Genomic DNA, 15275 nt, shown 5'->3' on the forward strand with positions numbered 1-15275 from the left:
AGAGAGACATATAGAGAGAGAGAGAGACAGAGAGACAGACAGTAAGACAGAGAGAATCAGAGAGAGAGAGAGAGAGACAGAGAGACAGACAGTAAGACAGAGAGAATCAGAGAGAGAGAGAGAGACAGAGATAGAGAGAGACTAGAGAAAGAGACAGACAGAGAGACAGACAGAGACAGAGAGAGAGAGAGAGACAGATATATATATATATAGAGAGAGAGAAAGAGAGAGAAAGAGAGAGAGAGAGAAACAGAGAGAAAGAGATAGAGAGAGATAGAGAGAGACAGTCAGACAGAGAGACAGACAGTAAGACAGAGAGGTAGAGAGAGAAACACAGAGAGAGAGAGACAGAGAGAGACATATATATATATAGAGAGAGAGACAGAGTGAGAGAAATAGAGACAGAGGCACAGAGAGAGAGAGACAGAAAAAGAGAGAGACATAGAGAGAGACATAGAGAGAGAGAGAGACATAGAGAGAGAGAGGGAGAAAGAGAGACAGAGAGAGGGACAGAGAGACAGAGAGAGAGGCAGAGAGACAAACAGAGAGAGAGAGATACAGGGAGAGACAGACAGAAAAAGAGACAGACAGAGCGATGCAGAGAGAGGCAGACAGACAGAGAAAGAGAAACAGAGTCAGAGAGAGAGACAGAAGCAGAGACAGAGAGGGGGAGAAAAGAAACATTACAAAAAATATCAGCCCATAATCCAGACTGACACTCCCAATGCAGTACTGAGGGAGCGCTACACTGTCAAACGTGCTGTCTTTCAGATGAGACGTTAAACCAAGGCCTCGTCTGCCCTCTCAGGTGGACGTAAAAGATCCCATGGCACTATTTGAAGAAGAGCAGGGGAGTTCTCCCTGGAGTCCTGGCCAATATTTATCCCTCAATCAACATCACTAATAAACAGATTATTTCATCATTGTCAAATTGCTCTTTGTGGGATCTTGCTGTGTGCAAATTGGCTGTTGCATTTCCTACGTTACAACAGTGACGACACTTCAAAAGTACTTCACTGGCTGTAAAGCACTTTGGGACATCCTGAGGTCATGACAGGCGCGATATAAATGGAAGTCTTTCTTTTCTTTCTAAAATGTGTGATATTTTCTACACAGGTCGGTTACATGACTGATGGCAGAATAATCGCAGTGGAAGTGACCTGCTACTGCAACGGAGGAAATACACTAGATCACACTTTATCTGTGAGTTCCAATGTGGTCAACTGCAGGGGAAGAGCCATCAACAAGCACATGGGCGATGGGTCTAATGGGGAAAGGGCAGAGGAATGGGAATGAGGGGGGAGCTCTTTCAGAGGGAGAGGGTACAGGGGAGGTGGGTCGAATGGGGAAAGGGCAGAGGAATGGGAATGAGGGGGGAGCTCTTTCAGAGGGAGAGGGTACAGGGGAGGTGGGTCGAATGGGGAAAGGGCAGAGGAATGGGAATGAGGGGGGAGCTCTTTCAGAGGGAGAGGGTACAGGGGAGGTGGGTCGAATGGGGAAAGGGCAGAGGAATGGGAATGAGGGGAGAGCTCTTTCAGAGGGAGAGGGTACAGGGGAGGTGGGTCGAATGGGGAAAGGGCAGAGGAATGGGAATGAGGGGGGAGCTCTTTCAGAGGGAGAGGGTACAGGGGAGGTGGGTCGAATGGAGAAAGGGCAGAGGAATGGGAATGAGGGGGGAGCTCTTTCAGAGGGAGAGGGTACAGGGGAGGTGGGTCGAATGGGGAAAGGGCAGAGGAATGGGAATGAGGGGGGAGCTCTTTCAGAGGGAGAGGGTACAGGGGAGGTGGGTCGAATGGGGAAAGGGCAGAGGAATGGGAATGAGGGGGGAGCTCTTTCAGAGGGAGAGGGTACAGGGGAGGTGGGTCGAATGGGGAAAGGGCAGAGGAATGGGAATGAGGGGAGAGCTCTTTCAGAGGGAGAGGGTACAGGGGAGGTGGGTCGAATGGGGAAAGGGCAGAGGAATGGGAATGAGGGGGGAGCTCTTTCAGAGGGAGAGGGTACAGGGGAGGTGGGTCGAATGGAGAAAGGGCAGAGGAATGGGAATGAGGGGGGAGCTCTTTCAGAGGGAGAGGGTACAGGGGAGGTGGGTCGAATGGGGAAAGGGCAGAGGAATGGGAATGAGGGGGGAGCTCTTTCAGAGGGAGAGGGTACAGGGGAGGTGGGTCGAATGGGGAAAGACCAGAGGAATGGGAATGAGGGGAGAGCTCTTTCAGAGGGAGAGGGTACAGGGGAGGTGGGTCGAATGGGGAAAGGGCAGAGCAATGGGAATGAGGGGGGAGCTCTTTCAGAGGGAGAGGGTACAGGGGAGGTGGGTCGAATGGGGAAAGGGCAGAGGAATGGGAATGAGGGGGGAGCTCTTTCAGAGGGAGAGGGTACAGGGGAGGTGGGTCGAATGGGGAAAGACCAGAGGAATGGGAATGAGGGGGGAGCTCTTTCAGAGGGAGAGGGTACAGGGGAGGTGGGTCGAATGGGGAAAGGGCAGAGGAATGGGAATGAGGGGGGAGCTCTTTCAGAGGGAGAGGGTACAGGGGAGGTGGGTCGAATGGAGAAAGGGCAGAGCAATGGGAATGAGGGGGGAGCTCTTTCAGAGGGAGAGGGTACAGGGGAGGTGGGTCGAATGGGGAAAGGGCAGAGCAATGGGAATGAGGGGGGTGCTCTTTCAGAGGGAGAGGGTACAGGGGAGGTGGGTCGAATGGGGAAAGACCAGAGGAATGGGAATGAGGGGAGAGCTCTTTCAGAGGGAGAGGGTACAGGGGAGGTGGGTCGAATGGAGAAAGGGCAGAGGAATGGGAATGAGGAGGGAGCTCTTTCAGAGGGAGAGGGTACAGGGGAGGTGGGTCGAATGGGGAAAGGGCAGAGGAATGGGAATGAGGGGAGAGCTCTTTCAGAGGGAGAGGGTACAGGGGAGGTGGGTCGAATGGAGAAAGGGCAGAGGAATGGGAATGAGGGGAGAGCTCTTTCAGAGGGAGAGGGTACAGGGGAGGTGGGTCGAATGGGGAAAGGGCAGAGGAATGGGAATGAGGGGAGAGCTCTTTCAGAGGGAGAGGGTACAGGGGAGGTGGGTCGAATGGAGAAAGGGCAGAGGAATGGGAATGAGCGGGGAGCTCTTTCAGAGGGAGAGGGTACAGGGGAGGTGGGTCGAATGGGGAAAGGGCAGGAGAATGGGAATGAGGGGGGAGCTCTTTCAGAGGGAGAGGGTACAGGGGAGGTGGGTCGAATGGGGAAAGACCAGAGGAATGGGAATGAGGGGGGAGCTCTTTCAGAGGGAGAGAGCACAGGGACAAATTAATTCCTTCTGTGCTATTAAATTCTTTAAGTGTCAATTTTAACCCTGGCCGGCCGATGGGAACAGGTTGGGCGGGTGGTTAAAATGGCGGTTTTGTGCTGTTCCCTGTTTCTGGCGCACTCCCGCCCACTGCCATTTTAACAAGTCGGGTTTTCGAGAGTGTCGGGGGTCCCCACTCAGTATTTAAATATTGGGGGTCCTATGCGGTTTTAACTGCCGATCACGGTAGTGATGCCCAGTGAAAGATGGCGGGAGGCAGGAGCGGGGCCAGATTAACAAACCAAATTAATATATTTATTTGGTTTCCTTGTGGGCCAGGAGGAGTGGGAGTGTCTTCCTGGGCCTCACAAGGAAACCTCAGGCCTCGCCTGCCCCCGGCCTCCCTCTCCTGACTGTGATCACTTCCAGACCACCTCCTCGTCCCCTCTCCCACCCCCAGTTCCCACGGGGATCCGCTCCCCCCGCATCGACAAGGTGCCCATTCCCGCCCGGTTCCAGCAGGAGTCCGAGGTGGGACATTCGAAAGAGATCCGGGGGTTTAAATCTCACGGTGCAGGGTGGGGGGAGAGGGTGTCCCGATGATTTGAGGTCCATCTTAGCCCCGGCCCCCACCGGACCCCTGGGGTTACCCCCCCCCCCCCACACCGGACCCCTGGGGTTACCTCCCCCCCCCCCACCGGACTCCTGGGGTTACCCCCCCCCCCCCCCACCGGACCCCTGGGGTTAAAATCCAGGCTCATGATCCTACACAGGGGAGAAACAGATCAGCTGTTCATCTCCTTAAACTCATTGGGACCAACTTACCGTTCAACATCCTCAGCAATTTCATTCCATATTTCCCCTTTTTAAACATTTGTCCCCTCGCTTCGAAAGATGCCGGCCATTGCTGGGGAATGGCTGCCCTCCAGCATCAATACCAAGTGGCCATTCTTCATGTGTGAGGCCAGCAGGATATTCAACTGTGGAGGGCATCGCTGGCGAGTCCAACCCTGTCCTCACCCCGCACTGTCAGGGTAGCTGAGGATGACATTGAAAGAGACCTTCGAATCTTAGCTCAACAGGTCCGGCCAATGCAGAGCAGCGATCAACAAAGGTCGTGATCAAACTGGACGGGGCTCTGGTAAGATCACACGTTGAGCACTGAGTCCAGTCCTGGTCACCAAGGCACAAGGAGATACTTGGGCACTGGAGGCAGTGCAGAGAAGAGCCGTGAGGCATGAGGGGTACAGGTTCCCTGGGGGAGAACAGATCCTGATACCATGCTCCCCTCTGTCCCTGACTCTTGCAGGGGTACAGGTTCCCTGGGGGAGAACAGATCCTGATGCCAGGCTCCCCTCTGTCCCTGCCTCTTGCAGGGGTACAGGTTCCCTGGGGGAGAACAGTTCCTGGTGCCAGGCTCCCCTCTGTCCCTGACTCTTGCAGGGGTACAGGTTCCCTGGGGGAGAACAGATCCTGATGCCATGCTCCCCTCTGTCCCTGCCTCTTGCAGGGGTACAGGTTCCCTGGGGGAGAACAGATCCTGATGCCATGCTCCCCTCTGTCCCTGCTCTTGCAGGGGTACAGGTTCCCTGGGGGAGAACAGATCCTGATGCCAGGCTCCCCTCTGTCCCTGCCTCTTGCAGGGGTACAGGTTCCCTGGGGGAGAACAGATCCTGATGCCAGGCTCCCCTCTGTCCCTGCCTCTTGCAGGGGTACAGGTTCCCTGGGGGAGAACAGATCCTGATGCCAGGCTCCCCTCTGTCCCTGCCTCTTGCAGGGGTACAGGTTCCCTGGGGGAGAACAGATCCTGGTGCCAGGCTCCCCTCTCCCTGCCTCTTGCAGGGGTACAGGTTCCATGGACATTTGCCTCCACAGGGATTGGTGCTGGGGCCACTGTTTTTCACAATTTACATCATCGATTTGGACTCGGGAATCGGAAGTACAATTTCAAAATTTGCAGACGACGCAAAATTGGGGGGTGTCGTTAATAAAAGGAAGAATGCATTAAAATACAAGAAGACATTAATAAACTTGCAGAATGGGTGTGTAATTGGCAAATGAATTTCAATATAGATCAGTGTGAGGTGGTGCATTTTGGTCGGAAGAATGAGGAGGCCACAATGCTTGGATAATAAGAGTTTAAATGGGATAGAGGAGCAAAGGATCTAGGGATACAGATACACAAATCACTAAAAATAGCCACGCACGTTAATAAGGCCATAAAAAAGGCAAACCAAGCACTGGGGTTCATTTCTGGAGGGATAGTATTGAAAAGCAGAGAAGTTATGTTAAACCTCTGTGGAACCTTGGTTAGACCTCAATTGGAGTACTGTGCACAGTTTTGGTCTCCATATTATTGAAAGGATATAAAGGCATTGGAGAAGGTGCAAAAAAGATTCACAAGGATGATACCAGAACAGCGAGGATATACTTATCAGGAAAGATTGAGCAGGCTGGGGCTCTTTTCTCTAGAAATGCAAAGGGCGAGGGGTGACCTGATAGAGGTCTTTAAGATAATGAAAGGGTTTGATAGGGTAGATGTAGAGAAAATGTTTGTACTTGTGGGGGAGACCAAAACTAGAGGTCATCAATATAAAATGGTCACTAATAAATCCAATAGGGAATTCAGGGGAAAATTCTTTACCCAAAGAGTGGTAAGAATGTGGAACTCGCTACCACAAGGAGTGGTTGAGGCAAATAGCATAGATGCATTTAAGGGGAAACTAGATAAGCACATGAGGGAGAAAGGAATAAAAGGGTATCCTGATGGGGGTAAATGAAGTAGGGAGGGAGGAGGCTCTGTGGAGCATAAATGCCGACATAGACCAGTTGGGCCAAATGGTCTGTTATTGTGCTGTAGACTCGATGTAACTCAATGTAACTCTCCTCTGGCACCTGGTATAAGTGGTCATGCTCCCTGTGTGTGCCTGGACAGTAAGTATCTGCAGGATATCCAACTTCAGGGACAATCCCAGCGAGCCCGATCCTGTCCTCACCGAACATCCTTAACACATACACCTTCCAGCAGGAGTCACTGGATAGTCATCAGAACCAGGAACCTGGCCCAATGTTTTTATACAACTGCTCAGTCCAGGGTGGTGCTGAGGCCAATGTAACACCACACCCCCACTCCCTTCCCAGCTAAGTCCTGTCTGTGATTTTATTAGAGTACACCTTACTTTCTAGTAAGAATCCCAGGTGAAAGACCAATGCACTTGGTACAGGACATCTCCAAGATTGCAAACAAGTAGAAGTCAAGATAAACCAGGAAGTGGTTATCAGGTGACACTAGGCTTAGGTTTTAAAAGCCTGTCGATTGTAGGAAGAGGGGAAGACTAAGGGAATGGAGTAGTTCCAGTATTGAGATCCTGGGAAAGGTTGACTGAGAGTAGAGAGTGTATAGGGAGGAGGGCGAGTGCATGGGGAGGGATATTTGAAACTTAGAAGGAGCAAGAAAGGAAAGTTCAGAGCAGGATTAACTGCAATATTACTGATAAAAGAGAGAGAGATTGGTTGGCTTGAAGGTCATGGGTTCAAGTCCCACTCCAGGACTTGAGCCAATAATCCAGGCTGACACTCCCAGTGCAGTACTGAGGGGGTGCTGCACTGTCGGAGGTGCCGTCTTTCAAACATTATATTGAGGCCCCGTCTGCCCTCTCAGGTGGATGTTGAAGAACCCATGACATTATTCAAAGACGAGGAGAGGAGTTCTCCCCGGTGTCCTGGGCCAATACTCCTCCCCCATTTCATTTGCTGCGTGCTGTACGTAATTGGCTGCTGTATTTGCCGACGAGGCTATGACTGCACTTCAGAACCACCCATTGGGCTGTGAAGCTTTAACATGGATTAGAGTAGACAGGGCTGATGGCCGGCGCGGACACGATGGGCCGAAGGGCCTCTATCCGTGCTGTATAACTCTATGACTCTATGACTCTATGTCGTGAGGATGCAATAAAGGGCTATCTGAGTCCATTCTTAGAGAGGACTGCCTATCAGATGCTTGTGTGCTGTTCAGGAGAGGCGAGGTATGTTTAATGAAGGAAGGTGCAGACTGGGTGATGTAGAGAGCTCTGCAATGACAGAGGTATTTGTATCTTGGCGACAGGTTCTGGAGAGGGCGCTCTTAAATCTAGACAATGGCTACCACTTGCCACATCTCCGCCTGACTGGCTTCGCCTGCAGGACTAACTTGCCGTCCAACACAGCGTTTCGTGCGTTTGGCCAGCCCCAAGCAATCGTGATCACTGAAAGCTGGATAACAGACGTGGCTACAAAATGCGGCCTTTCAGCTGAAAAGGTAAGGAATGGAAGGAAGACTTTCTCCCCCTTTGCCTCCCCCACCCCTGGGGGCCCCCAGGATCTCCCTTCCCCTGTTAATGGAATTGGGCCCAACACGGGCATGAGCGGATCAGCTGATTTTCCGTTCCATTAAACTCAGTTTTGGCTTTGGTGCGACTGACCAATGGTGTGTGTGATGGTGAGACTGACCAGTGGTGTGTGTGATGCTGAGATTGACCAGTGGTGTGTGTGATGGTGAGACTGACCAATGGTGTGTGTGATGGTGAGACTGACCAGTGGTGTGTGTGATGGTGAGACTGACCGGTGGTGTGTGTGATGGTGAGACTGACCAGCGGTGTGTGTGATGGTGAGACTGACCAGTGGTGTGTGTGATGGTGAGACTGACCAGCGGTGTGTGTAATGGTGAGACTGACCAGTGGTGTGTGTGATGGTGCGACTGACCGGTGGTGTGTGTGATGGTGAGACTGACCAGCGGTGTGTGTAATGGTGAGACTGACCAGTGGTGTGTGTAATGGTGAGATTGACCGGTGGTGTGTGTGATGGTGAGACTGACCAGTGGTGTGTGTGATGCTGAGATTGACCAGTGGTGTGTGTGATGGTGAGATTGACCAGTGGTGTGTGTGATGGTGAGATTGACCAGTGGTGTGTGTGATGGTGAGACTGACCAGCGGTGTGTGTGATGGTGAGATTGACCAGTGGTGTGTGTGATGGTGAGATTGACCAGCGGTGTGTGTGATGGTGAGATTGACCAGTGGTGTGTGTGATGGTGGGATTGACCAGTGGTGTGTGTGATGGTGAGATTGACCAGTGGTGTGTGTGATGATGAGATTGACCAGTGGTGTGTGTGATGGTGGGATTGACCAGTGGTGTGTGTGATGCTGAGATTGACCAGTGGTGTGTGTGATGCTGAGATTGACCAGTGGTGTGTGTGATGGTGGGATTGACCAGTGGTGTGTGTGATGCTGAGATTGACCAGTGGTGTGTGTGATGGTGGGATTGACCAGTGGTGTGTGTGATGGTGGGATTGACTGGCGGTGTGTGTGATGGTGGGATTGACCAGTGGTGTGTGTGATGGTGGGATTGACCAGTGGTGTGTGTGATGCTGAGATTGACCGGTGGTGTGTGTGATGGTGAGATTGACCAGTGGTGTGTGTGATGCTGAGACTGACCAGCGGTGTGTGTGATGCTGAGATTGACCAGTGGTGTGTGTGATGGTGGGATTGACCAGTGGTGTGTGTGATGGTGAGATTGACCAGTGGTGTGTGTGATGCTGAGACGGAGCAGCGGTGTGTGTGATGCTGAGATTGACCAGTGGTGTGTGTGATGGTGGGATTGACCAGTGGTGTGTGTGATGCTGAGATTGACTGGCGGTGTGTGTGATGGTGGGATTGACCAGTGGTGTGTGTGATGCTGAGACTGACCAGCGGTGTGTGTGATGCTGAGATTGACCAGTGGTGTGTGTGATGGTGGGATTGACCAGTGGTGTGTGTGATGCTGAGATTGACCAGTGGTGTGTGTGATGCTGAGATTGACCAGCGGTGTGTGTGATGCTGAGACTGACCAGCGGTGTGTGTGATGCTGAGACTGACCAGCGGTGTGTGTGATGCTGAGATTGACCAGTGGTGTGTGTGATGGTGGGATTGACCAGTGGTGTGTGTGATGCTGAGATTGACCAGTGGTGTGTGTGATGCTGTGATTGACCAGTGGTGTGTGTGATGGTGGGATTGACTGGCGGTGTGTGTGATGGTGAGATTGACCGGTGGTGTGTGTGATGCTGAGATTGACCAGTGGTGTGTGTGATGCTGTGATTGACCAGTGGTGTGTGTGATGGTGAGATTGACTGGCGGTGTGTGTGATGCTGAGATTGACTGGCGGTGTGTGGTGGTGTAACTGACCACCAGTGTACAATGGTGAGATTGACCAGCGGTATGCGATGGTGAGCTGCCCGTTCTGCCATTTTGAGGCGAATGGTCTGGTTCAGCCTTAGACAGTGGCCAGGGAGAGGGAGGAATGGAGTCGTGGCTCGGGAATGGAGTTTGTGGCCGGGGCCGAAGACAATGGCTTTCGTTTTCCCAATATTTCGTTGGAGAAAATTTCTGCTCATCCAATACCAGATGAAGGACAAGCAGCGCGACAAATCTGACACAGCATAGGGGTTGAGAGAGGTGATGGTGAGGTAGAGCTGGGTGTCCTGAGCGTACATGTGGAACCTGACGTTGTGTTTTCGGATTATGTCACTCAGCGGCAGCATGTAGATGAGAAATAGGAGAAGGCCAAGGATAGATCCTTGGGAGACCCTAGAGGCAACGGTAAACCTACCAGCCCCATTTTGAGTGAAAAAGTGAGTGATATAAGGTGGGGTTGAGGGATGTGGTGAGAAGGTGGGTAGGTGGGGTTGAGGGATGTGGTGAGAAGGTGGGTAGGTGGGGTTGAGGGATGTGGTGAGAGGGTGGGTAGGTGGGATTGGGGGATGTGGTGAGAGGGTGGGTAGGTGGGGTTGAGGGATGTGGTGAGAGGGTGGGTCGGTGGGGTTGAGGGATGTGGTGAGAGGGTGGGTAGGTGGGGTTGAGGGATGTGGTGAGAGGGTGGGTAGGTGGGGTTGAGGGATGTGGTGAGAGGGTGGGTAGATGGGTTTGGGGGATGTGTTGAGAGGGTGGGTAGATGGGTTTGGGGGATGTGGTGAGAAGGTGGGTAGGTGGGGTTGAGGGATGTGGTGAGAGGGTGGGTAGGTGGGGTTGAGGGATGTGGTGAGAGGGTGGGTAGGTGGGGTTGAGGGATGTGGTGAGAGGGTGGGTAGGTGGGGTTGAGGGATGTGGTGAGAGGGTGGGTAGGTGGGGTTGGGGGATGTGGTGAGAGGGTGGGTAGGTGGGGTTGAGGGATGTGGTGAGAGGGTGGGTAGGTGGGGTTGGGGGATGTGGAGAGAGGGTGGGTAGGTGGGATTGGGGGACGTGGTGAGATGATGGGCAGGTGGGATTAAGATAACTCAATGCAGACGGGAACCTGGAGCTTGGAATTTCGGTCTCTCCTGGTTGGATTGACAGTGAGTTTCTGAGTTTCGCCGCTGGGTTATTTGAAGGTCTCGGTTTCACTTTCAGGTTCGTGAGATGAATCTGTACAGGGGAGAGAAGTCCTGCACCCCTTACAAACAAACATTTGACTCGCGTAACCTGCTGAGGTGTTGGGACGAATGCCTGAAGACAGCCTCGTATCGCAACAGGAAGATCGCGATCGAAGAATTCAACAAGCTCAATCGCTGGAAGAAAAGAGGCATTTCTGTTGTGCCCCTGAAAAAGTCAATGGGGTTTTCTGTGCCATTCCTCAACCAGGTAAGCTTCATATTGACAGTATATTGGGTTACAATTGCTTAATATCATGTACTGTTTGAGTGCATGCACAAGTGTATGCGTGTACATGTATGTGTACATGCGTGTGTGTGTGCGTGTCTGCGTACATATGTGTGACAGAGATAAACGATTGAGCGGAGGGTCTCTCAGGAGGAGGGCGGTTTGCGCTCCATTGCACCGACTGGTCGGGACTTCCCTCTCCCGATGATTGGCACTGCTGTCCTTGCCAGAGTTGGCAGGTCCAGCTTCTTTCAACACACCGTAAGTGGGGAGGTTCCTGGCAAAATTCCTGAAGGCACAGCGGGTATGTGGTGAGTCCTGGGCTGTGTTTGCTCCTCAGAGTTTTATGTTCAACTGGACTGATTTCTACCCCAAGGATTCCTTTGTGTTTTCTCGAGACTTTGTTTTAGCTTCTATCTCAGGCTCAGATGCCTCGCAAAAATAGGCCTCAGGGATTGGTGGCAAAGAGCCCAGAATTTCCCAGAGACCGACCTGCAGATTCTCCTTGATGAGATGAGCCTGCCTGCTGGGCACAGAGGGAAGTGGGGCATGTCATCGTGGACAGGTGGGAGTGACACTGACTGCCATGTGTGGGGAGGTGGGAGTGACACCGAGAGCCATGTGTGGGGAGGTGGGAGTGACACTGAGTGCCATGTGTGGAGAGAGGTGGGAGTGACACTGAGTGCCATGTGTGGGGAGGTGGGAGTGACACTGAGTGCCATGTGTGGGGAGGTGGGAGTGACACTGAGTGCCATGTGTGGACAGGTTGGAGTGACACTGAGTGCCATGTGTGGAGAGGTGGGAGTGACACTGAGTGCCATGTGTGGGGAGGTGGGAGTGACACTGAGTGCCATGTGTGGACAGGTTGGAGTGACACTGAGTGCCATGTGTGGAGAGAGGTGGGAGTGACACTGAGTGCCATGTGTGGGGAGGTGGGAGTGACACCGAGAGCCATGTGTGGGGAGGTGGGAGTGACACTGAGTGCCATGTGTGGAGAGAGGTGGGAGTGACACTGAGTGCCATGTGTGGGGAGGTGGGAGTGACACCGAGAGCCATGTGTGGGGAGAGGTGGGAGTGACACTGAGTGCCATGTGTGGAGAGGTGGGAGTGACACTGAGTGCCATGTGTGGGGAGGTGGGAGTGACACTGAGTGCCATGTGTGGAGAGGTGGGAGTGACACTGAGTGCCATGTGTGGGGAGGTGGGAGTGACACTGAGTGCCATGTGTGGGGAGGTGGGAGTGACACTGAGTGCCATGTGTGGGGAGGTGGGCGTGACACTGAGTGCCATGTGTGGGGAGATGGGAGTGACACTGAGTGCCATGTGTGGGGAGGCGGGCGTGACACTGAGTGCCAAGTGTGGGGAGGTGGGAGTGACACTGAGTGCCATGTGTGGACAGGTGGGAGTGACAGTGAGTGCCATGTGTGGGGAGGTGGGAGTGACACTGAGTGCCATGTGTGGAGAGAGGTGGGAGTGACACCGAGAGCCATGTGTGGAGAGGTGGGAGTGACACTGAGTGCCATGTGTGGGGAGGTGGGTGTGACACTGAGTGCCATGTGTGGAGAGAGGTGGGAGTGACACTGAGTGCCATGTGTGGGGAGATGGGAGTGACACTGAGAGCAATGTGTGGGGTGGTGGGAGTGACACTGAGTGCCATGTGTGGAGAGAGGTGGGAGTGACACTGAGTGCCATGTGCGGGGAGGTGGGAGTGACACTGAGAGCCATGTGCGGGGAGGTGGGAGTGACACTGAGAGCCATGTGTGGGGAGGTGGGAGTGACACTGAGTGCCATGTGTGGGGAGGTGGGAGTGACACTGAGAGCCATGTGTGGGGAGGTGGAGTGACACTGAGTGCCATGTGTGGCGAGGTGGGAGTGACACTGAGTGCCATGTGTGGAGAGGTGGGAGAGACACTGAGTGCCATGTGTGGGGAGTTGGGCGTGACACTGAATGCCATGTGTGGGGAGGTGGGAGTGACACTGAGTGCCATGTGTGGGGAGGTGGGAGTGACACTGAATGCCATGTGTGGGGAGGTGGGAGTGACACTGAGTGCCATGTGTGGAGAGAGGTGGGAGAGACACTGAGTGCCATGTGTGGGGAGGTGGGAGTGACACTGAGACCCATGTGTGGGGAGGTGGGAGTGACACTGAGTGCCATGTGTGGAGAGAGGTGGGAGAGACACTGAGTGCCATGTGTGGGGGGGTGGGAGTGACACTTAGAGCCATGTGTGGGGAGGTGGGAGTGACACTGAGTGCCATGTGTGGAGAGAGGTGGGAGTGACACCGAGAGCCATGTGTGGGGAGGTGGGAGTGACACTGAGTGCCGTGTGTTGGGAGGTGGGCGTGACACTGAGAGCCATGTGCGGGGAGGTGGGAGTGACACTGAGAGCCATGTGTGGAGAGAGGTGGGAGTGACACTGAGAGCCATGTGTGGGGAGGTGGGAGTGACACTGAGTGCCATGTGTGGAGAGAGGTGGGAGTGACACTGAGAGCCATGTGCGGGGAGGTGGGTGTGACACTGAGAGCCATGTGTGGGGAGGTGGGAGTGACACTGAGAGCCATGTGCGGGGAGGTGGGAGTGACACTGAGAGCCATGTGTGGGGAGGTGGGAGTGACACTGAGAGCCATGTGTGGGGAGGTGGGAGTGACACTGAGTGCCATGTGTGGAGAGAGGTGGGAGTGACACTGAGAGCCATGTGCGGGGAGGTGGGAGTGACACTGAGAGCCATGTGTGGGGAGGTGGGAGTGACACTGAGAGCCATGTGTGGGGAGGTGGGAGTGACACTGAGAGCCATGTGCGGGGAGGTGGGAGTGACACTGAGAGCCATGTGCGGGGAGGTGGGAGTGACACTGAGAGCCATGTGCGGGGAGGTGGGAGTGACACTGAGAGCCATGTGTGGGGAGGTGGGAGTGACTCTGAGTGCCATGTGTGGAGAGAGGTGGGAGTGACACTGAGAGCTATGTGTGGGGAGGTGGGAGTGACACTGAGTGCCATGTGTGGAGAGAGGTGGGAGAGACACTGAGTGCCATGTGTGGGGGGGTGGGAGTGACACTTAGAGCCATGTGTGGGGAGGTGGGAGTGACACTGAGTGCCATGTGTGGAGAGAGGTGGGAGTGACACCGAGAGCCATGTGTGGGGAGGTGGGAGTGACACTGAGTGCCGTGTGTTGGGAGGTGGGCGTGACACTGAGAGCCATGTGCGGGGAGGTGGGAGTGACACTGAGAGCCATGTGTGGAGAGAGGTGGGAGTGACACCGAGAGCCATGTGTGGGGAGGTGGGAGTGACACTGAGTGCCATGTGTGGAGAGAGGTGGGAGTGACACTGAGAGCCATGTGCGGGGAGGTGGGTGTGACACTGAGAGCCATGTGTGGGGAGGTGGGAGTGACACTGAGAGCCATGTGCGGGGAGGTGGGAGTGACACTGAGAGCCATGTGTGGGGAGGTGGGAGTGACACTGAGAGCCATGTGTGGGGAGGTGGGAGTGACACTGAGAGCCATGTGTGGGGAGGTGGGAGTGACACTGAGTGCCATGTGTGGAGAGAGGTGGGAGTGACACTGAGAGCCATGTGCGGGGAGGTGGGAGTGACACTGAGAGCCATGTGTGGGGAGGTGGGAGTGACACTGAGAGCCATGTGTGGGGAGGTGGGAGTGACACTGAGAGCCATGTGCGGGGAGGTGGGAGTGACACTGAGAGCCATGTGCGGGGAGGTGGGAGTGACACTGAGAGCCATGTGCGGGGAGGTGGGAGTGACACTGAGAGCCATGTGTGGGGAGGTGGGAGTGACTCTGAGTGCCATGTGTGGAGTGAGGTGGGAGTGACACCGAGAGCCATGTGTGGGGAGGTGGGAGTGACACTGAGTGCCGTGTGTTGGGAGGTGGGCGTGACACTGAGAGCCATGTGTGGAGAGGTGGGAGTGACACTGAGTGCCATGTGTGGAGAGAGGTGGGAGTGACACTGAGTGCCATGTGTGGGGGGGTGGGAGTGACACTTAGAGCCATGTGTGGGGAGGTGGGAGTGACACTGAGTGCCATGTGTGGAGTGAGGTGGGAGTGACACCGAGAGCCATGTGTGGGGAGGTGGGAGTGACACTGAGTGCCGTGTGTTGGGAGGTGGGCGTGACACTGAGAGCCATGTGTGGAGAGGTGGGAGTGACACTGAGTGCCATGTGTGGAGAGAGGTGGGAGTGACACTGAGAGCCATGTGCGGGGAGGTGGGTGTGACACTGAGAGCCATGTGTGGGGAGGTGGGAGTGACACTGAGAGCCATGTGCGGGGAGGTGGGAGTGACACTGAGAGCCATGTGTGGGGAGGTGGGAGTGACACTGAGAGCCATGTGTGGGGAGGTGGGAGTGACACTGAGTGCCATGTGTG

The 15275-nt window shown here is 54.4% G+C and overlaps 1 protein-coding gene across 1 annotated transcript in view; it reads left to right on the forward strand.

The window, feature by feature from the left end:
* Positions 1–15275, forward strand: part of LOC137310109 (aldehyde oxidase-like) — a 235854-nt gene that overhangs the window by 161518 nt on the left and 59061 nt on the right. The window contains 3 exon segments of the mRNA XM_067978068.1: positions 1117–1203; positions 7371–7562; positions 10660–10890. Of these exon segments, the coding sequence (XP_067834169.1) occupies positions 1117–1203; positions 7371–7562; positions 10660–10890 (510 nt within the window).

Source organism: Heptranchias perlo, unplaced genomic scaffold (assembly GCF_035084215.1).
Source record: "Heptranchias perlo isolate sHepPer1 unplaced genomic scaffold, sHepPer1.hap1 HAP1_SCAFFOLD_218, whole genome shotgun sequence".
NCBI classification, from domain to species: domain Eukaryota; kingdom Metazoa; phylum Chordata; class Chondrichthyes; order Hexanchiformes; family Hexanchidae; genus Heptranchias; species Heptranchias perlo.